The sequence below is a fragment of the Protopterus annectens genome, chromosome 2.part2 (genome assembly GCF_019279795.1).
Source record: "Protopterus annectens isolate FY-2018-M chromosome 2.part2, PAN1.0, whole genome shotgun sequence".
NCBI classification, from domain to species: domain Eukaryota; kingdom Metazoa; phylum Chordata; order Ceratodontiformes; family Protopteridae; genus Protopterus; species Protopterus annectens.
In genome coordinates this window covers 60632013-60656205 of record NC_056730.1, presented here as the reverse complement: position 1 = coordinate 60656205, position 24193 = coordinate 60632013, and the positions used below count along the sequence as shown (strand labels likewise).

The following is a 24193-nucleotide window of genomic DNA, read 5'->3' as shown; positions in this document are numbered from 1 at the left end:
GTAGGTCTTTTGACAGCCTCCCTGACCAGTTTTCGTCTTGTCTTTTCATCAGTTTTGGTGGGACGTCCATTACTTTGCAACGTCACTGTTGTCCCATATTTCCTCCACTTTTTGATGACTGTCTTCACTGCGTTCCTTGGTATATCCAGTGCTGTGGAATTTTTTTTGTACCCTTCTCCTGACTGCTACCTTTCAACAATGAGATCCCTTTGATGCTTTGCAAGCTGTCTGTGAGCCATGGCCTTTGCTGTAGCAGGCAACTGTGTAAATGTCAGGAAAATCCTACTAGGACAGCTGAACTTTATTTGGGGTTAATCAGAGTCTCTTTAATTGATGGCAGGTGTGTACCCAAGAAGACTGAATGCTGTAATTAAATACAAAGGTGTTTCAACAAAGTATTAGTCGTCTAAGGGTGTGCACACACAACAAAATATTAGTTTAAGGGTGTGCACACTTATGCAACCAGCATATTGTACTTTTCTTTATATTTTTCCCCCTAACAGATTTGTTTGTTTGTTTTTCAGTTGCATTGTACAGGTTATAGGTCACTTTAAAGATGGGAAAAGTTTTGAAATGATTTATTGTGGTCTTATTTTTTATATCACAAAAACCTGGCATTTTAACTGGGGTGTGTAACATTTTTATATCCACCGTACATGTTGGTTTACAAAATCCATTGAAAAGGTAGGAGAAACAGACAAATGCAGACTGTAAAAAAAAAAAAAAAAAAAAGAACTGGAAACAATCACACATCTTGTTGCTGTGTTTGATGCACACATGGCAGATGGGTCTATACACTGAAGGGCATAATAATGTGGTAAGACTTGTGCACTTGGGATTGTACAAAACCTACAATATAGAAGCAGCTGAAAAGCATTGGAAGCATGAAGCACAAGGCATTATAGTAAATGAAGTGTATTTCATATATGATCACCTGTTACCAACAATTCAAAAACAGATACAAGAAAATCAGATACAGGAAAAAAGACAAAATTAGCACTGATCTTGAAATGTCTACACCCAATGATCTCAGTGTCTTATGTACAGAGACATAGATTCAGAAAGTATCAGGATTTGCAGTCAGAAATGAGAAACGAGAGCAATGTGGAAGAAAGATACCCAAACAGTTCAAATAGTAGTAGGAGCAATGGGTCTAAAAGAAAAGAATGTACAGTCACACTTAGATATGCTACCAATGCATATAATCTCATATGAATTACAGAAGGAGGCAATCCTGGGCAAATTGTGGGTGCTTTGAAGAGGACTCTTAGTATATCAAAGATTAAAGGCTGAAATAATACTAAATTAATGAACTCTAATTGCACCCAGACTTAGGAATGGGGTCCATTCCTGGCATGGTATTAGATTGAGGTGTTTCAGTTACTGACTGTCTCTCTCAGTCCACATTTATCACATTCTTGCCCTTAACTTACAAGGCCTGAAAGTTTGCTTCAGCAGAAAATGTGAGGCCTGAGTGAAGTGTATCCCTGGAGGTAGGACACCTTCTCATGTGAAGACACCCCATATGCTCAGTCAGTTAGCAGGAGCATGTCAGTAACAGTGTTGGTGTTGAGGAACGAACCCTCCATTTTCCTAGGTCTAGATCAGAGGTAGCACTCAAGAATGAAGACTGTTCTATACCCAACCAAGGTCCAACAGAAGTAAATAACCCAGGCTAATGAGAGTCCACTGATTTCTCCCATACTTAGGTAAGGAGTTCAGCCCCTGTGATTTGAGGCCTGGTGGGATTTGTTCTTGTGGGGGCAAGAGCACATATTAGAGAACATGCAAGTCTTGATTCCAGAACCATCCCTAGAAGATGCCTTTTTAGTCACCATGGTTCCATTGAGATATATATATTGGGTACCTATTATATGATCGAAGACGCAATCCTTCAAATGCATCTTGATTGAACTTGAAAGCCCGAAACAGCATATAAGCAATTTCTTTCCCTGGGAAAGAAATCGCTTGGCCACCTCCGTTACTTTGCCATTTTTGTCACTGTAGTGCAATCTCGGAGTTGGTATGTTTAAGTAGGAGGGTATAGGGGGCACAGCCCCCCACATCGGTGGTATGGGGGGTGATGCCCCCCACGTTATATAATGCTTTGATGTTTTTATTTTTATTTTTATTTATTTTTTTTTGTGGAACAGCGATTTTTTCCCTGGGAAATAAATCGATGTTCCAGTTGTTCAGGATTTTAAGCTTTTGCTTACATGGGGTCGAAAAATCAGCATTCACTTTTTTAAGCATTCGCTGATTTAATATAGACCCTATATATATATATATCCCAGATTGCCAGCCCAATGTCACTTGGCTCCCATCTGCTACTTGCTTGACAAGTATATACGTCTTCTCTAGATGTCTGCATCCATCTTTTCACTGAGGGAGAAGTGGGATCTCTCTCCTCTTGGTCTGTATAGAAGGAGCACGCACACAGGAGAGTCCTTCATTTTGCTCTGTATGTGCTTCAGTTTCTGTGGAAGCTGTTGCTGTTTGGTCTGTCGTCTATATTCAACATCTTTGCTGTAGAATCCAGGGCAGGTCCTGACAGTAGATATTGTTAAGTTATTGCTTTTTCCTTAAAAGGTATTGAAGTGAGTTGAAACCTTAAGTTCTCTATTTTTGGTCACACAGGCCATAGTGTGGTGCATGAGCTAACCGGATTGCATGTGCTTTTGTACCCCCTGTGTAGTAAAATGATATGGAACTGAAGTGAACCATATTCATATTTCTGTTTAAATGAATGAGCTGTCTGATTCCCTCAGCTTCAACGTTATATTAATATAAATAGTTTGCTGTATCTTCCTGTCGTTAGATGATAACCACTTATGATTCTATTAGTTAATTTGGCTAAAGAGATTGCTATAACCTATGGGATAATGACCTTAATGTGTATGCCAAGTCATGCCCCCCCCCCTATGTACCAAGGGTGCCTTTACTAGGTAATAAAATAAAGCTTTTCCTATTTACCTAAGATACAGTAAGTTATGAAAATGAAAGAAGGGATTTTATTCAGATGGGGTTAATGACAATGGAGATGCCCCTTAAAAAAATCCAGGCAAATGATAAAGTGAGAGAACTCAGAATATCTAAGAAAGTTTAATAACTGAATGATTATTGTGTTTGTCAAAGTACACTTTGGAAAACGATGAAATAAAGATTTTAAATAAGAGACTGAATTTTCTAAGGATGCTTACTATAGATGTAAGTAATATTTTATTAGCTGTTTTGATGTATGTAAGGAATATAAATCTGAAGGTTTTGTTGCGAGAAAAAAATGTGGGGCTGTCGGGGGGGGGGGGGTAATGGTTAAGAAAAAATTGTTTCTAAAAAACATTTTATAATGTCCTGAGTCATCCAATTGCTAAATTGTTTTCAGAAATCTGTGAAGGCAATATAAAAAGGTTAAATATGAGTACATATAAAATGCAAGTATTAATGAAAAAAGGCATTAAGTAAGATTTGGGATGATAATCATATAGTTAAACCAGCTGATAATGGTGGGAAGGCTGCTGTGATGGGCTGGTGTTATGAAATGCTATGACTAATATGCTGTCTAAGTCTGATATGTATGTATTTATAGAAAATAATAGAATGATTTCAATATAAATAAACTAGATAACTGAAGGACTATTTTCTAGAGGGGATACTGCCTGAAGAGTTGTATGACAATATAAAATGTAAAAATTTTAAGATGCTATAGATATATGAACCCTCCCCCAATCATAAGAATTTACTAGAACAACCTTTAATATCAACATTGGCAGAAATGTATAAAGTAACTGTGGCTGTATTGGTATTTTTGGATTATGTTTTGAAACCATTAGGTGTGGAAACCTATGGTTTTATAAAAAACAATGGAGGCTATCTTTTGCATCTTGAGGGATGTGATTGTGAATGAGTGTCTTGTATTAATGATGATGGACATCAGTTTACTCTGTACAAATACAGACCTTGAGGAAGGGTTGGCAGGTATAGAGTGCATGTTGCAGACCTACTCTGAATACAGTGTTTTATTGACTTGTGTATTTGAATGTATTTTGTAAAACAATGAGCATGAATTTGAAGTATGTGCATATTTACAAGTAAGCAGAATTGTTATAGGTTACCTTGTGACTCCAGTTTATGTTGGTAGCTATTTGCCCTATAAAGAGGCATATATATTAGAGCCAAACAACTGTTATAAGAATTGTATTAAAAAATATATATTTTGTTGATGGATGGACTGTTTGCACAAATATCTTTAACTTAGATAATATAGTTGCAGTTGTTACAGAATGTAACAAACCCTTTAATTTTATGTATGAGTAGAATAAAGATAGGATTATTTTTGGATGTGGGACTATTTGGGACTTGGGTAATACAATACATAGTTCCTTGCATTGAAAACCAGTGGTGGTAGTAAGCAAGTTGTTGTTTTCTCATTATATGTCCTGGTATATAAAAAGGAATATCCTCGTGTCTCGAAGGATTATTCATAATACCAGTGAGTATGATTTTATGGAGGAAAACATGGAGGATGAATGTAATAAATTGTTGGAGAGAACGTCCCTATAGGATGTTAGCAAGTGAAATGGAGAAAGAAAGGAAGATACGAGTGAAAAAAGGTGTGGTTCTGTTTTTAAATAATGACATTGAGAGAAAAAGGGTTTGTGTATGTTGAGTACATATATATCTAAAAGCAAAGAAGTCAAAAAGATAAGAAGGCAAAATTTGATGCTGTTTGTAGCATTTCTAAAATAGCAAAGACTGTCAATTAGTGCCCCCAATTTTTTTAGAGATGTGTGAAAAATCTGAGGGAGTGGAGTAGTAAAAGTACTAGGGTAGGATAATATGCAAATTTTGCAGCACATGCTGTTATATTAAATATACATTTTTTTTAAATGCTATGATACAAGAATAAATTTTGTGAAGACAGGGTTGATTGTAAAAGTGAAATTTTAGTGTGTATTGCAATGTGTATGCAAAAAATGTTAAGCAGAAAAAATGCAGCGATCATTACATGAATGGATAAGAAAGAATATACAGTCTAATAAACAAATCAGATGAACATAATGCTTGAACATTATATAGTTAGATTTTGTGAAGAACATGATAGCATGTTTCTTTTTCAAATTTTGCTGTTAATCAGAGGTTGACTGGGGTGGAGATATTAGAAATTAGCTTTTATTGATAGTCATTGGCAGTTACATTTAGATGTCTGTAAAGGTGTGGAAAGTACTAAATTCAGCTTAAGACCAAGACTTACATTTTATTTTATAGTCTTGTCAATTTGTATTGTAAAAGTAATTTGATCTTTTTTTTATATTTGTAATGCATATGTTTTGGATTGGCCGTAATAGGATATTTGATTATAAGAAGATTATTTAAATGTTTTGTGGGAAAGTAATGCAGTTCTTGAGTCTGAAAAAATAACTTATATTTTTCAAAATATGCCTTTTGATGAAGGTATTTTTACAGTTTAGCGGCATGGAATTTTCCGTATTGTACTATGTATTTTGTGTTTCACAGGAGATGCATATTTTTTGAACGGTAAGAACTTTGTTACTAATAATTTCATAGTTGGAATTTTGGGGTGAATTTTCCATTTTCTAGAGAGGCATCCTTCTGGGATGACTGCTTCTCGTAGAATAATAAACCTTTCAAGAATTAATGACACCTTTCTACCCCCAGCTGTGCCACTGAACTGAAAAAAAACGAAAGCTTCCAGGTGACTCATTACTCTGTAGCACTGCTCACCATTTTCAAAGATTTCATACTTGCATTAACTTTAGTTTATCCTTTTAAATTAGTAATATGTTTTTTAGCCTAAATAGTTGCGCTGTTGTGTTAATTGCAGGGGGAGACTGTGCTACCTTACTAAAGAACATGGGTCCTCTGCCTGTGGACATGGCCAGAATGTATTTTGCGGAGACTGTCCTTGCCTTAGAATACCTCCATAACTACGGGATTGTTCACAGAGATCTAAAACCAGACAAGTAAGTGTAAAATGTAGTATTTTTATATATAATTGCTGTTTTTAGATTTTCTGTGGTAACTTGTGCTTTGTAACTGTTGTAATTCACATTGCCAGCCACACATTTCATTGAACTTTGCTGTTGTCTGTTGCTCGAAGCTGTGTTAGATGTGACTTGTTTAATATATTTTATTTTGCATTTGCTTGCCATCATAGTGCACTGATCTCAATGAACAATTTACAGGCACTGTTCTGGTGAATATATTGAAATGTAAGTAGTACGTTGTAGGGTAAAGGACGCTGTGCCTTTAAATCTGCACAACTGCTCATTTACTTGATTGTAATTAGTTTTTTGGAGGAATTTTAACCTATTTAAACTGTTGTAGTGCATTGTCATTCTGACGAAGTGGTGAACATTGGGAATAATGACTTATGTTTTTAATGTTTTGATTTTTACATTTTGTGACTTGATGGTGAATATAGCAATAACTGATGATGTCGGTGTGGTATATTGAAGATTTTACACATGGTTAGCTTGGTTTAATCACAAGGGCAAAGCCCGAGTGATTAAATAAAGCCAACCGTGGGTAAATTTTCAATATACCACAACCACAGAGTCGGTTATTGCTATTATACAATGACATTATTTAAGAAAAAAAATACTTACTTTTCTTAAATAATGTCTTTGTATAACGGCACATTACTGTTCTTCTGCCAGTGGTAGTATGCTGCTTCCTTGTGTTGATGTACTGTGCATGCGTATGGGACTTGCATTCCCACACATACCCACTACATCAGTGCTTTGAAACGTAAGCAACGGAGAAAAGAAAGTCTCCGTTGCTCTGTTTTTGTTTTCTTTCTTTTTTTTTTTTTTTAAATTAAAAAAAAAAACTTTAGGGCAGTTTAGTGGTAGGAGAAAAGACATCATGGAAGAAATACAAGGGATAACAGGTAAGTGATTTCCCTAGTATTTTGTCCAAGCTACCTCTCCAGTATGTCCGGAGTCAGGGCTGAAAATTTTGTTTTTATTTTTTAAAAAATAAAAATAAAATTTAAACATTATACCAACTGAAAGAAGTCCGGGTGACTGGACCTTTTTACTTTGGTATATTTTGGAATTTACAACGGGCACGCTGGTTGGGCTGGCCAATCAATGTGCTCATTTTTGAATGCTAATGGCCAGTCATTGTATAATAAATGTTTGGAAAAGATTTGGAGTGGACTGTTCTACTTATTTGGCTAACGGCTTCATTTTTCCTTGTTTTTCTGGTTCAAAATACAAATATGTACTAGCAGTTTAGTACAATGAGTTACTAATGAGTTTCATTCTGTAGTCATGAGTTTGAATCACTTTGTGCTCATAAACTATGTGATTCTGAACAAGATACTTAAACAAGCAGTGGTTCTGGGTCACCCTTAGAAAAAGGCAATTCTGGTTACCGAGTTGACAAATGACTAAAATAAAAATGTAAGTACTCTGCACCATCTATGCTTGCAAATGATTGAGTTTTAAATTGGAGCCACCATCTAGTTTTAGTCCATGTTGCATATCTGCATTAATTTCAAGTGAAGCATTGTCAGCAGTCTACTTGGAGTTCTGTCTCCTTTGTCTCCCCCCGTCTGTGTGTTCCTTATGTGTATGAATTGTATTCCCTTAAAGCCCTATGTAAATACTCTTCTAAAGGTCACTGGGAGGCGATCTATGCATGGCATACAAGGCATCCTCAGATCCAGCTCTCATGGACCTTTTGCATGTCCACAAAATTAGCAGCATCAGAACCACTAGATACAAGGATTTAAATTTTGCTTGTGACATAAATAAGACATGTTGACCAAACAAATGTGATCCCCATACTCTGGAACAGGCTCCCCATCCATGTGAAGCAGAGTTCATCCCTAACCCTATTTAAGTGTAACCTTGACCAATGGATAGAAAACTGGAAATTTGCTCTGGGTCTAGTCACCATGTCTTCTATAGAGGCAGACAGTAATGCTCAAACCAACATTCCTCCCTCCACCTCTAGAAGGTTCCTAACTAACATACCCACTCCTAATAAACATCCATGATACATAGGGACACAGTTGGGTTGGGTTGCATGACTAGGCTTGTAAAAGCCCTGTTGGTTGTTAGCCTAGTATATATACCTATGAATCTATACGTGTATTTATGATTCTTTAACTTGGTAAGAATGATGGTTTGAAGACTGTCTTCACTTATGATCATGGAAACAAGAACAGGTGTAAACAGAATAATTATTTACACAATTTGGTGAGACAATCAACCAGCATACTTTAAGCATGGTGAGAGGACACCATGCAGAGACAGAGAGGAGATGCAGACTGTGACAAGGTGTACATTGCAGATACCCTGGTGTCTTTTCTTTCCTATTTATGACCATTTCTTCTCACTCATTTCGGCTGATTGTTAGTTCCACTTAACCACTGTACCCCCCCCAGGCATAAATTAGCAGGTGATAAGAAAAAGTTCTGAAATCTTCATATCAGCATCATTTGAACTGTTCTCAGTGTTGTGGTTGTGTAGAAATGAGACTGAGGGTCGCAATGAAGTTTCACCCAGGTCAGTAAAGGAGATTTTTTCTTTTTGGTCCTGGTACCAATTAAGATGCATGTTTAGAATGTTCTCTCAGTGCTTGTTTGATGCTACAATTCATGCAGCCTTTTGAACGAACACCTGCAGCCTAGTCTACAGTGTGTCCTGCTTCTTATTCCAGTAGTTTCCACAGTGACACAGATCAGCAGCAGCTACTTCCTCACCTTCCCCTTTGGGATATGTGAGCTGACCTCTGATGGTTTCACTCTGTGCTTAACATTTGCTGCAGTGGCTGCCAAGTTGCTGGCTGAAACGAGGTCAGTGTTGTCAAAGATGGGCATTGTCTTCTGTGATATTAAGCTGCAAAAGTAGAGAGTTCACATTTAGTCAGGTTTCTGCTTTAGCTGTTATTGATATCTTGCAACACAGTTATTTTTATTCTTAGTTGACTTTGCCTCAAACTTTCTCCTTAAGTTTTACCAGCATAACTGACTTTTAAGATGTATCAAGATCAAAATTGCTCCTAGTTCTAAACTGCAATTAAGGAAAATAGATCAACTTACCATATTATGTAATAAAAAGTTTTGAGATTGGTTGGTTTTAATTGAATTTTTTGTATATGAGGATATGATAATTGAGGGGTTTTGCATACTTCTGATGAAGTTCAAATGTGGATGAAAACACTGTGAATAAGTTAAGGCATTTATGTGTAGACTACAGTCTTTGTGAAGATCGTTTTTTTGTACTGCTTTTACTGTGGAGTAATGAAGGATTTGCCTGACACTTTGGCTCTTTCTGTAGAGGTTGCCCTCACAAGTGCTTTCATCTTTTTAAGTTTTGGTAACTGTTTTGACACTTGATCTCTACATACAAAGTTTGAAAACCATAAAGTGTGTCCTTTGGCACTAGTGACTCTTACTCCAAAACCTTCCCAAATGACCTCACTACTTCTGTACGTAAACTTCTGTTTCTTACTTCCCATCCCTGTTTAATTTATAGCCCCTTTCCCAACTGTCTTTTTCCCTCCCATGCTGCTTTGCACTATATCCATTTGTAATTACCGCCCTTCCTAATAGTACCTATCAATACCACATTGTATCTTTTTTTTTTCCAAATAAACCCTCATTTCTTCTTATTCTGACAACATTATTATACTCTTGCCTTTACTACCCCTCTGTTCCTTACATTCCAGAGAAAACACCAGGACACCTCTTCCTTTATAGAAAGTACCTCTCCCCCTACCTATCTTCTTCCAGCTTTCAGAATCCACCATCACTGAATCTCCTACTGTCTGCACCTTCTTATTTCCTTTCCCGCTACCTGACTTCTGTAAAATACTGATACCTGCACTTAATTATGCCACTCTTCAGCTTATCCTCTGTTCTTGTCCTCCTACTGTGCCATCCTTCATCCTACCATGACTCAATAATACATCGCAACATCTCTCCAACTCTGTCCCAACCACCTATCCGTACTTTCTCTCTACACTCTCCGCACATTGCACAAAACCTATTTAATATTGCCCCTTTATTCCGAATAAAGACTGATTGATTGCACTTCAGTTCAAACCAGACAAAACAAAATTAAGTGCCAGAATCCTCTCCAAAAACAAGTATGCATAATTTCCTGGTATACTAAAACCCTTCTAGGAGATGTACCCCCTAGTCCTACTCCCACCTGTCACGTTGAACACAAAGATAATTCTCTCCTACACACTTCTGTAACACAGCAACAGCCACTCCCCAACCCTGGTGATCTAACTTTAGCTGCAATAACTGTTAGAAGTATAAGAAATAAAACTACTGAACTACATGCCTGGATTACTCATCGTAAGGCTAAACTTTTTGCTGTAAATGAAACTTGGCGTAAACCCAGCATAAACAACTCTGAGGTTATACCTCCTGGCTGTATATCATCTGTAATGACCATATGAAAAGAAAAGGTGGTGGTATTGCTTTAATATTTCCCAATACCTGCCACATTTCCCCTAAGAGCAAACCAACACCAGAATTCAGTTCAGCAGAGATTCCTATTACTTTTCTCAAAATTAACAATTATAAACAAATATGTCACTGTCCTTTATATCCCTCCTGGTGACCATCCAGCTATACAGGAAGATGGCCTACACTGAAGATCCATAATATTTCCACAAGAAAAAATATTACTAGGTGATGTGAATATCAATAAACTCTTAACTCCCCTACGTTTAACATGAACGTGTATGGTTTCACATGACTAATTAATACCCCACACATTATAGTAAGGCATCAAATTCTCCATTAGTCTGGAACCTAGTATTGGATCCTAACAAATACTCCATCACAGGTATAATGCCGGAGTCTGTCAGTGATCTTCTCTCAATCTATATGATTAAACATCTCACGCTTCCAGTGAAATAGTATATTTATAAAACAGCACGTAACCTTTCCAAGTTTAACCCAGTAATGATTCATTGCTACACTGTCATCTATTAAATGGAACTTCCTAAAAGTCCTCCCTTTAGAAGATGCTGTAATTGAATTCAGTATAACATTTCTAAATGTCCTAAATTGCCTTGCACCTCCTAGAAGAAAGAGACTGAAAACAAATAATGCAATTTGGCTTTCCAAAAAGAGTAGAATGTTAATGTAGGATAGAGAAAACGTACGGAAAGAATGGCAAAAATATAAAACACCTCAATATCTTGAAAACTTTAGAATGCTTTACAATCATACTAAAAAGGAAATAATGAAGACAAAACGCTATACTGTAATGACTTTCAAAATAATGTTAAATACAAGCCTAAAACATTTTGGACATTTGTTAAAGAAATCTTACATTCTGGCCAAAAATTCAACCCAAACCCCTCTCCCAGTAACTCACCATTCGAAACTGCAGTACAGTTTTAGCTCTGATTTTATAGCTAGTATAGCATCTCTAGCCAAAGATTCCTCAGCATCTAATTCTAGCTTTGCCTAACAGTCACATATCACCACATCCACTTTCGCCTTCAAACCTGTGCCCATATCCTATATAAAACTACTGTTAAACAAACTTAAACCATGCTTTTCTTCAGCTGATGACCTTTCAAGCGAGTACTTAAAAATAGCAGCCAGTAGTATTGCCTCGCGTGTCTCAATCCTTATAAATAGGTCAATCCAGGAATCCCATGTTCCCTGTCTCTAGAAAATGTCACACATTATGCCTGGTACACAAAGGAGGAAATTCAACAGACGTTAATAAGATTAGACCTATAGCAATCTTATCTCCCCTTACCAAAATACTTGAAAATGTAGTAAAAAACAATTGCTAAACTATCTCCTATAGGAAGAACTATACCCTACACAACACGGCTTCCATCCTTCTTATATTACTAGTGCTACCCTTCTAACCTATACAGATATCGACGACAAAAGAAGAGATGATGGCAAACTAGTCTCTTTATTATTTATAGACTCGTCTAAAGTCTTCATCACAGTTTGTCACAGCAAACGTCTACTTCAAATGTCCTCACTAGGTCTCCTCAGCCCACCCTTCTGGGGTTCAAAAACTACCTGCACAATAGGGATCAGTCAGTAAAATGGCACTCCATGCTCTCTCCTTACCTCCCAGTCACCACTGATGTACCATAAGGCCCTATCCTTGGTCTCCTCCTCTTTAACATTTTCACAAACACCTTCTATACTTCCATACAACAGGCCACCGTAATGCAATATGCAGATGATTCTACTCTCATCTGCACATCTGACAACATGGTACACCTCCAAAAAATTTACTCAGGCAGCTTTAATAGCCACTGAAACATGACTTTGTAACTCACAACTCATATTCAACTAAAAAAAGATCAAATTGCTACTGTTTTTCTCCAAATACCTCTCTCATGAAAAAACAAAATCCTCTCCCTTGATAATACAACCATTGAAGTTACTTCTCATAGCAAACTTTTAGGAGGTAATTTTGAGTACTAATCTTTGGTTCAACCTGCGTATGCAAAATTGCATAAGAAAAGTCATCAAAAACTAGGGATGCTTTACAGAGCTAAAAACGTTGTCACCAGCACAACTAAAACTACACTTGCCACTACTTATCTCCTCCCCAGTCTTCTTTATGATGCTCCCATCCTTTCTAACCTCCAGGCATCACAAAAATTAGAACTTGAACAATGCTGTAACACAGTTGCTAAATGTGCAGCACATACCACTTTCAGAACCCAGCACTGTATAGCACTGAAAAGTCGAAATTGGTTAGAGCTGCCTCTTCAACTAACATATACACAACTTCTTACTACCTATAAAATTATCCAGCATCTATCTGCTTTTCCAGCACTAAAAAAACATTCTAAACAGCTATGACCCAGTCAGTCATTGCGATCCAGTGACCAAAAACTCCTGTCCGTCTACAAACCTAGCAAATCTCCTGGGCATTGTCTGTAGTCATACAAGGTTGCTAAGGCCAGAAACTCCTTACCTGTATCCATCAGGTCTATACCCTCCCTAGCACCTTTCAAAACCATTCTGAAAGACTTCCTAGCTAAAATGTCTCTCTATTATTGCTCAAGTCCAGGATAAACTATATCCCTAAATGTGAACAAGTATCTTTTCATTCCTTATACCTTTTTACTCTCCCCTTGTTACTTACTTCCTTACTACTATCTAATTCTCTTCCCTGACTTTCTCTCTAAATATACCTTGAGCATGTTTTTTCCCTCACTTCATATTGCAATTCCTATTTATAATAGACTAACATACATTTAGTTTCCCTACAAACGGTCTAAAATTTCTCTAAATATTAAACGATTGTCATGTATCTTTTATCGACTTTTAACCGTTTTTATATTATGTCTAATTTGTTTTAATTAGACTGCAGATGTTTTTGTTTTAATTTTGAAGATTGTGAAAATTATTGTTCTGAAAATGTTTTGTAACAATTTGGAACTTTTCTCCCTGGGCCTCAGCTGAAAATGGGCTTCTAGTTTTCTAGTCGTAGTTGGATTTAACCAGTAATCAAATGTCAATAAATAAGTGGCATCTCCTTTCTTCTACCCATATTATATAACTTACTGGAGAGACAGGAATTCTTACTTGGTATAATAGAGGTGCATGTTGATGGAAAGGGGAGACAGCCTTCTAGCCTTCCCTCTATCAAAGGTGAGCATGTAAACTGCTGAGCCACTGACTGCTTATATTTTACTGGACTTCACTCCTGTGAAACCTAAGCATTAATTTTTCTGTATTTGCTAGGTCTCCATATCTGTTTTTTGTCTCATTGTCATTACAGCAGCCATTAACTGTACCAACCATTTATTGATGACTAATGTTGTCTCCCTTTACCTATAATTTGTAGTTAATAGGTACTACGGTGTGTTTCATTCTGAGATCTTAGGAAGTCTCAGCAATTTTATTGGAAAGTATGCTCTGTTGTGTTTAGAATCATCTTGGCTTTATGCCTTTCCTTATTTACCATTCCACTGTTTTATAAGTCTTATATTAAGCCTTAAGTTCGTGAGTTGGAAAGTATTTGGCAGTCATCTAGTGAATATTTTATGCCTGTTTGTTTACAAAGTGGCTATTACAGTCATGACACCTGATCCTCTTTCTCAGTCTTTTACCATGTAATGCAGTTTACATGTCTTGAATTTCTGAAAAGAAAATGAAATTGCTACCTAATAAAACTGGAAAACTGATGTGATTTTGAAATTCAAGTTAGGGGATTTTCTTTGTTTGTATAACTTAGATTTTTGATTCAGTTGCTGAAAACTTAAAATGGGTAAAATTAGGAAATGGACTGTGCTTAGTTCACAAACTGCTGAACAGAAAATGTTAAGGTGGCATGATACCGTAGTGGTTAAGATCTATGTTTCACATCATCAAGGTCTTGGATTCAGTCTTGACCTCTTATCACTGTTTCTTTAGTGTGTGCTTGCCCTTGCAATGGTTTAGTTTAAGCAATGCATTTTTCTACCACCTCCCAAAAAGATGCTGATTGACTGGCTCCTCTGAACTGTCTACTTATATTGCATTTACTCTTGCCTTTGTTGCCTGGGTTGTGGCTGAAAAGGGTTTGAGGGCCATCATGCTTACACAGTTAACAATTCTTTAAATTAAATAAAAAATATGAAAAGTGCACTAGAATTACAGAAACAGTGTTAGAACACAGCATTTCTAGGAATACTGTAATTACATGTCTCCTCTTGAGCTCTTGTCTTTCCACATTTTAACTGGTATTTTACTACTGTGTTCTGCATTATTTTACCAAGGAATACACAAGTACAGGCACACACATGGTATACTTTGTTCTGTATATGCTGTTCAGTTACATTGTTGTATTTTGATGGCATTTCTTTTGTCACATCCAAGTCTTGTGTTGCTTCTTTCGTTTTTAGTGTGTGTGTGTGTGTGTGTGTGTGTGTGTGTGATACCTCTCAACTGTCCAGATTTTCACAGAATATGTCCAGATTTTTGTCTCATATATTTGGCCTGTTGCCCATAACATTTGTCTTTTTCTGACAAATCACTGGGATGGTCTGAGGATTGAAGTCACTAAATAATGACATACATTTGAGTTTCAGACTTCAGATTCTTCAGAAAATGTGTGTTGAAACAAATCCTGTTACTCTAGCAACTTTCTAAGTATATAAGAGCAACATTTAAACTATGCCCCATTTTTTGACCTTTGTCCAGATTTCTTGCAATAACAGGTTGAGAGGTAGGTGTGTGTGGGCGCGCACGTGCATCCCGGTACCACATTTGTTTGTGGGACAGGAAGTAAATGCTATGACTTATTTTGTAGCTGCATTTGTATGAGAGATCTGCAAACAGTGAATGGTACTGTTTGCATACTGATCTACTGTTGTAATTTGTATTCTGTGCATGTTTTCTCCACAGGCCTCCATTAGAATATTGTTTTTTCCTTGTTTGGAATTTCCTGGTAAACAAATGTCAATAAATTAAAAATTGTATAAATATGAATTTGCAATACTTTCCTTCTTTTGTAGTCAACAAACGAATTGCACTTCACACAGTTGTCTTATTCGACCCGCAGTAGTGGTGCTGCGGTAGCGTTGTCGCCTCACAGCAAGACGTTGTTGCGTTCGTTTCTCAGCTAGAGCGTCTTCTGTATGAAGGCATGCGGGAATGGGCGTGCCTTCGTTGAAGCTTGTGCGTCAAGGCTGGCAACTTGGCATGTAAAAATCCACTACCAAACATTAGCGGACCAGAGTTCCACTGTGGCGACCCCTAACCAGGATAAGCTGAAAGAGACAACAACAACACAGTTGTCTTATTTGGTCAGAATGGCACACACTTCCCATCTTTCTGAGTTCTTCATCTAGCCGTGTTAGTTTGGTGCAGAACTTCTGCAGCAGAAGAAGCTAATGATGCATGTTAGTGGTTATGCTTAGTCACTAACAGTAGAGACAACATTATATTCTGATGGATTTGAGCGTTCCAGTATATCTGCTGCTGTTTGCCAACCTACAGATCCTTGGACCTGTCAAGCAGAAATTGACAGTAAAGACCAACCGAAGTCCAGAAAGCATTTCCCCTCCTCCTCCTCTGTTATAAGATATGTAGGAAGCAGGGCATTTGTGTGGTGGCTGGCTGAGGACTGATTTTGTTATTGCTTGTAGGGAGTAGTCTCCATAATACCATAGGTCTGTTTAGTCATTAGTACCAGTAGATGCTTACAAGACATGCAGCTCTTCAGAAGAATACCATTAAACCAGAAGACAGACTTTGTCAGAGGCCTGGCAAGGAGGCAGTTTCAGAAAAGAAGAATAAATGTATGGCAATAAAGCTGGTCACTCTCGCGGTAATTCAAGATGACACTTAACATTACATTTTTCTGACAGGAAAAGGAAATAGCCTTTCTGGACTGCTCTTTTGATGACATCCTTCAGTGCCTGCATGGAATCCCTACCTACCATTCCAGTAGGTCAAACCCCAAACCCCTCTCTATAAGAAATACTACTCCGGATACTGTATTAAGTCCTCAAAATTGACTGTGTTTTTCCGGTTGTCTCCTCCTTTGTTTTCTGAATTACACCCTCACATCTCGTATCTTCCTGATATGATATTGTGTAACCATAATGTGCTCCTGCTTTTTCTTCTGGTTTCTAATGGCTCGATCTCCTACTTGTCTAGTATTTGGTAATATCTTTTCCCTTTCTGACAGATGTCCTCTAAATTCTTCCAGCAACATGGGATAATGCCTGTCCTTATATTTATTTATTTATTTATTTTATTAATTTGTCCTTTGTTGACTGGGTTAGTCCCACTTAGCTAGTATCCTCTTTTCATTGGAGATGCAAGGTGGTATTTATACTAGTGGGGTAAATTTGGGCAGGGCATTAGAGAACATACCCTACCCTACTCTTTGGAAGAGAGGAAGTAAAAAAACACTCTATATTTGCTTTGTGGCACTGGAGGGCTGCTACTACAGTTCAGGGAATCCCATGATGGAGGAGTATATAGCAGAGCTGGAGAGAGGAGCAGGAGAAAACTTACTGAAGTAAAAAGGAGAGAGAGAGATGAAATAACATTACATAGTTGGAAAATGGAGTACTGGAGAGACACGTGCTGATAAATTTGGTGAACCAGGCAGACCCAAAGGAAGGAGAAGAATCTAAATACAGGAAGAAACTGAGAGATTGGAAATACAAACTACTGTTGGTGAAGTGAAAAAACAATGGAGGAATTCTCGGCTGGTGAAGTAGCCAGATGTCAGTGTTTTATCTCTGCAACAGGATTTTTTTTGTTACAAGAAAGAAATTGTTATGCAGTTGCATCAAGGCAAGGAGTAATGAAATACTGAACTGAGAGGGGGCAAACAGTTGGAGTTTCTCAGCAGCAACATAGAAAATGACCAGGGTAAGAATTAAAAGTAAAGGTGATGTCAGGTTGTACAGGTATGATGTTATGGATAGTAGTATTTTGCCAGTAGGATTTAACATTAAAGATGTAAGAGGATTAATTCATTTGGGAATGAAGACTTTTGTGAAGTGACATTTAAAAACTTTAACCTGTTGGAAAAAGTTATGAAAGGAGGTGCGGTAGCATCATGGAAAGACTGTTTCAGAGCTTGGGACTACAACTAAAAAGAAAAACATGTCCTGTTTAGGACTTCATATCTGGATGAACATTTATTTATTTATATTTATTTATTTTGTGCAGCGGTTAGCATTGGCGCTGGCGCATCACAGCGAGAGGTTGTCCGGTTCTATTCTCGACTGGAGTGCCTTCTGAGTGGAGTCTGCATGTCTTCCCTGTGATTGACTGACATGCAGGTAGGTGCGCAAGTGTGTGTGTGCCTTCTCTGAAGGTTGGGCGCCGAGCTGGTGTACTCGACACTGTAAAAATCCACTGCCAATCGTAAGCAGACTGGTGATCCGCTGTGGCGACCCCTAACTGGGAAAAGCTGAAAGACTTATTTATTTATTTATTTATTTAATATTTGGTATCCAGGAAAGTCCAAATTGGAATCAAGCCAATTTTCAGCAGAGACCCGGGGAAAAACCCTCCAGATGCATGTCTTTGTAACATGGGAGGAAACTGGAGCACCCAGAGGAAACCCATATGACTGTAGGGAGGACATACAGACTCTGCACAGAAGTCACCCAAGCCGAGAATTGAACCAGAGAAACTCTTGCTGTGAGGTGACAATTCTACTGCTGCAGCACTGTGCCATCCACATGAGCTTCAGTTAAAACTGTTTTTTTTTCTTTCATTAAAATAAATGAAATAAAAAAAAATAAAATAATGAAAGAAATGTATAGACTTGGTGTTTGGGAAGTGGAGGAAACAATCCGTGTTAAGGAAGGAAATGTAACATTTTTCAAATACAATGTTTGTAAATGCTAAGAGAGGATGTGTTAGGTGCTGGCTTCAACCCAAAGCATGATATTTCTGTGGGGATGAAAATTTAGTACAAGGTGTTAACAACTGCAGGTGCCACCAATGTGGGGAGAGGGGACATACAACAAATAATTGCACGTCTTTTCGTAGAGAATGAGAATAATTTGAACACTTGTGGTTTGACTGTTCAATACTAGAAAAGGAAAGAGCAGATGAAGAGGAAAGCTCTGAAGAAACACACAGTAAGAAATATTACTACAGAAGATATTGACAGAGAAGGTGGTACGGGAGAAGGAAATACTAAAGAAAGGTGAAACAATGAAGTGGTATGCAGGGAGTACAAAGAGAGGTTATTAATACAGTGGAAGAGAACAGATTTGCAGATTTAGAAAGTGAAGAGTTAAAAGAGGGAGAAACAGGAGAAGAACAAGATAGTGAATAATCAGTTGGCGGGAGATTTAGGAGAAGGAAAATAAGGTCTAGAAGTAAAACACTTGCAAAAAAGGGAAAGGAGGATGCAGGAATTTGAATGTTAAATATAAATAGCATTGGAGATGATGTAAGAAGTTTGGAGGTGGTGGAATAGTGTAAAATGGATGTTTTGCTTGATAGAATATGTAACAGAAGATAAAAGGGAAGTAATGCAGGCATGGTGGGGGGTGGCAAATTGTTTGGTAGGAGATGAGACTTGTTGTGGAATAGGACGATTTATAAAAAAATGAAGAAATAAGAATTTTAGATGCAGCAGTAGTAAAAGGAAGGGTAGTGATGCATGATATGAGAATGAGGCAGAAATGTGTAAGATTAGTAGTAATATGGCAAACTAAAAACAGTCATTTGAAGAAATAAAAAAAAAATTGTGTTAGTAAATACCTCAACGGTGATGGTAGGAGATTTGAAATGTAACCTGAGGAAAGTAAAGGGAAAAGTAGTACAGAATATTAAGATGTTAACGGAATTAAAATGTGGAAATTTAAAAGTAGGAAAGAACTGACAATGGACATACAAAAGGGGATCTTTTAAGATGGAAATTGATGATATAGTTTGTTCTAAAGACATGAAATAACAGGGTGGGATACAGATATGGCAGAGTTTTCAGATCTTTGAGTGGTATGGGTTAGAGTAGAGAGAGAAATAATAAAGGACGGAAAATCAATAAAAATACTACAGAGTTTAAAAAGGAGGAATATGAGACCAGTTTATACAAATGGCACATAGTGGTGGGTGGTATATACATATAAGTCTAAAAATATATATTTAGAATTGGAAAGACGACTGAGTTAATAAGATGAATGATAATGAAATTTTAAGGATTTATGAGAAGGCAACAGAAAAAGGAAGTGACAAAATGTAGGAAATAGAAAAACAGATGAATGAAATAAATATAGAAAAGGATTAAATGATGTTACATAGGCATTTTTTTTGTAAAAGGAAAGAAAGAGGGGGTTTCCATTATTTAGGAAAAGTAAAATAAGAGAAGGGAGGAAGGATGGATACTATCTTAGATAGCAAAGGAAATATAAAAAGCAAACAAGAAGATATTATGGAGGTGGTAGAAAATTTTTTTGGAGAAAAGGTATGAAAAAATGTAGTAGGAAAAAATTGTATATTTAGGGAAAATATGTTTCCCATTCAAATGGAAAAATAGTTACTTGAGTTTTTTTTATTTAATTTTGAAGCACATGGCTGAACCCAGTGAGAAGAGGAGTAGTTTATAATAAAACAGAAGAAAGTGGTTTGAATTAAAAAAAAAAATCCAGTTGTGCATATATGCATTTATTTTGGGTAATGAGAAAGGTAAAGGAAAGGCAAAGAGAAATGATTGGTAACATGCTATATGAAAAAATAAAAAACTGTATGGGAAGAAAAAACGGAAAAGGTCAGAGGAAAATATGACAAAAAATGAAATGATGGAAGTTTAAAGTAAGTGAACTTGATGGGAAAAAGAAAATAATGACACAGTATGATTTTAGAAAAACAGCTTTTAGTGCACCCGTGGAAGGCCTTAAAGGAAAATGAAATATGGCAATATAAACAGAGCAGCTCTCGGATTATGTAGCCCAGGCAGGTATGACCCTAGCCCGGGAGCAGCAGCCTACCATCACCCAGAATGATACCACAGTACAAACAGAAAATGACTGATTTCAACAATTGGCTAAGTTTCTGGTGTCACTCTAAGGGGATCCAGTATCTTTCTGCCTGGGATGTTATGATTGACATACGTCGATGCTTTGCCAGAGATGTCCTGCATCTGTCACCCCTGGGCTTCCGGATACTGGCCAAGGCTCTTACCCACCCCTATAGTGCCTTTTTTAGGCAGTGTTCCAAAGACCAAATTACCACTGTAACAGTTACAAATGCAATCTGAGGATAATGCTGATCAATGCTAGAAGTCTAAATCTGAAAATGCACTCATTCAAAGCACTCCTTAAAATAGAGAACATCGACATTTGTGTTGTAACAGAGACCTGGTTCAAGGCAGCAGAAAGCACCTCTGCACTACCAGGCTATAACTCTTTCCACACCTTTCGGACACAGAACTTAGACTGAAGCTCCAAATGCAGTGACTTTTCCATATTCATAAAGGATGCGCACACCTCCAGACTGGGAGCCCAACATAACGCATCAGAGATACTTCAGGCGCAGCTAACACTGGGTAAGACAGCAATTCAGGTCATAGCCTGCTATAGCTCCCCAACCATGTCCCAAGACTCTCACTCCATGTTCCTAAGCACCCTGGAAAATATTGCGGTCCAACCTAACACTCTCGTACTAGGCGACGTCAGCTACCTCTCCATTAACTGGGAAAACTACTCGTGTACCAATACACTTGCTCAACGTTTCCTGGAGTTCATTAATTCCAATGCCATGGACCAGCTCATTCTTACAGCCACTAGAGGTAGCAACATCCTTGACCTGGTCATTACTAACATGGTCAACCATTGCTCTACACCAATAGACAGCTCCTACCTGGTTAGATCCGACCACAAACTAATCACCTTGGAACCCCCCCCGCAAAGGTAACCACCATGAAAAACTTCTCCAAAGCTAACTTTGGGCTCTTAAAAACCAGATACCATACGCAATAAAACCAAGATGCTCTCCTCCAAAAAAGGAAGCCAATCTGGTGGTCCCCTGCCATAAACCAACTACAACACAAGAAGGAAACTGATGCAGAATAAGGTGAAATCCCAAGACTGGAAAAACTCCCTCATCAGCCTCAACAAAAAATTGAGATCCCTCATCAAATCCTCTAAAGCTAACTATGAAAACAGAATTGCAGCAGGCAGTAAAGACAATCACAAGGCCTTCTATAGTTATGTAAAGAATCTCCATGGCAATACCCATATTTGCTCTGAGCTACTGCACAATGGTACTTCCTATACTGAGCCAACAGATATTGACAGTATACTGGCCGACAGATTCAGTTCCAACTTTACCCCCACCGCCAAAGGACCAATCACAATACCAGTAGATTGCCAGGCACCCAGTGTTACTGCTGCACAGGTTAAAACAGCACTGTCCAAGGCCAGGAATTACAGCTTCTATGGGAACTGACAATATCCCTGGCTGTGTTCTACATGAACTACAGAGTGAAATGGCACCTCACCTTTGTGCCCTGTTCAATCACAGCCTCACCTCAGGCTTTGTCCATGCTGAATGGCACAATGCTACAGTCATCCCTCTCCAAAAGGAGGAGCGACTTCAGACCCTGGGAACTATTGCCCCATTAGCCTGACGAGTCTGATATGCAAAGCTATGGAGCACATCATCATGGATCTAATAAACAAGGATATAAGGAATCTCCAAACTCTGGATCCTACACAGTTTGGTTTTGTGAAGGTTAGATCATACCTGCTCAACTTGGACGACGACTTTGAGTCTGTCACCAGAGCTGTGGATGAAACAAGGTGGTTCATACAGCCTACCTTGATCTAGCCAAAGCTTTGATACCATTCCCCACTCAGGAACCATAGAAAAACTCACTAAGCTAGGCATCAACCCCTGTATCACTAGGTGGGTTGCAAACTGGTTTACAGATAGAACCTACAGTGTGAAAGTAGCTGACTCCAAGTCAGACTGCCATCTAGTCACGAGTGGAGTCCCACAGGGTTCAGTCCTGGGTCCTCTCCTGTTTGGTATCTACTTCTCTGAAGTCCAGGCCAACATGAAGGGACTCTGGCTGACAAGGTTCGCAGAAGATTGCAAGTTGGGAGCTATTATTAACTCCCCAAGTGATGTTGACATCCTACAGTATGGCCTCACTGAGACCAATGACTGGTGTCAGTACTATGGCCTTAAGCTGAATGCCAAAAAATGTCATTATCCCCTCTTGGAATAACCCAGTTCCCATGAATTACTACATTGATGGTAGTCCACTGAACGCAGAAGGCATTATAAGAGAACTGGGAACACAGGTTGACAGCAACCTCTCTTTTGATCACCACATTGCCACTATGGTCAGAAAGTCCTTCTGTGTGGCACATCTCATTACTAATGGTTTTGCATACAGGAAGAAAGAGGTCATTGTCTCCCTCTACTCTTCCCTTATTAATCCAATCATCGAGTACAGTGTCCCATTTGGCATGTGCCTCCCTAGACACCTGCAACAAATGGAGAGGCCACAAAAGTACCTCACAAAGGGGATCCTAGGCCTTAAACACTTGTCCTATATGGACAGACTCAAAAAAACTCCAACTATTCTCAGTCTCATATCGCCTACTTAGAGGCGATCTCTGCTTGACTTACAAAGCCATGTCTGACCCAGCTCTGTTAGAAATGCTATATCTAAAGAAATCCCAATCCCTCCACACCACATGCTCCAGAGACCTCAACCTTATTGCCATAATCAACAGAACGTGCTGGAGGGACAGGTTCATAACTCAGAGACTGCCCATGCTATGGAATAGACTTCCCATACATGTCAAGCAGAAGCACATATCTGACCCTCTTCAAGAGAAATCTTGATGAGTGTATGGGAAATAGAAAATTCACCCCGGGGATAACTTCAAGGTCTCTACTCAACAGTGACATAGGGAACTAAGGTCGGGTGGTACAATGCCAAGGTAATCCTATGGCTAGGCTTGCAAAGGCCCCAGGGCCATTAGCCAAGTACACTCCCATGAACCTATGAAAAAGGTTTGAAAATTTTTATGAAGCAGAAGATTTTTGTGGAGAGTTTTATTAGACAAGTTACATTTGAAAGGAACTATGAAATCTGAGATGGAGGCAAGAAAATGTGATGACTGTAGTGTAGAAGAAACAAAACATTTTTTTGGCTTGCAAAAAAAATAAACAATTTTGGTAAAAGTTTAAAAATGGATATAGATTGGAAGGGTTTAAACATGTAAACACGAATATGCTATTATACTGGAAGTTTGATTTAAATGTGTAAGTATAAATATGCAATTATATGGGACGCATGATAAAATAAAGAAACATGGTACTGATAAAATGAGATAAAGTACTGTTTGTGACAATGTGGGTGCTGTGCAAAAAAAAAAAAGATAAGGGAATTTGTTACATAAGAAAATGGAAGAGGATGATGTGTTAGCTGAAATAGAAACATTGTTGTGGAAGAAAGGGTGTCCGGGGTTAGAAGTAAATGTAAAAGAAAAAAGTAATGAAAAGAAATAGAAATCTTTAGTTAAGTTCTTTTCAGTTGATAACTTATCCTTTTGTGTTGATAGCTAGTAAATAATTTTAAGTGTGAATGTAAATAATTGATTTAAAGTTTTTTTAGATGATGTAAAATTAATGTAAATGTTGACAAAGCACCCCTACACTTTTTGCAGGGAGGTTCACCACCCCTGCATGTTAAATATTCCAAATCCGAGATCAATCACAATGCAT

General features: G+C 37.9%; 1 protein-coding gene across 1 annotated transcript in view; it reads left to right on the top strand.

Moving 5' to 3' along the window:
* Positions 1 to 24193, top strand: part of LOC122795920 (microtubule-associated serine/threonine-protein kinase 4-like) — an 809687-nt gene that overhangs the window by 523176 nt on the left and 262318 nt on the right. The window contains exon 13 of the mRNA XM_044064403.1: positions 5843 to 5981. Within this exon, the coding sequence (XP_043920338.1) occupies positions 5843 to 5981 (139 nt within the window). The remainder of the gene's footprint in view (positions 1 to 5842; positions 5982 to 24193) is intronic.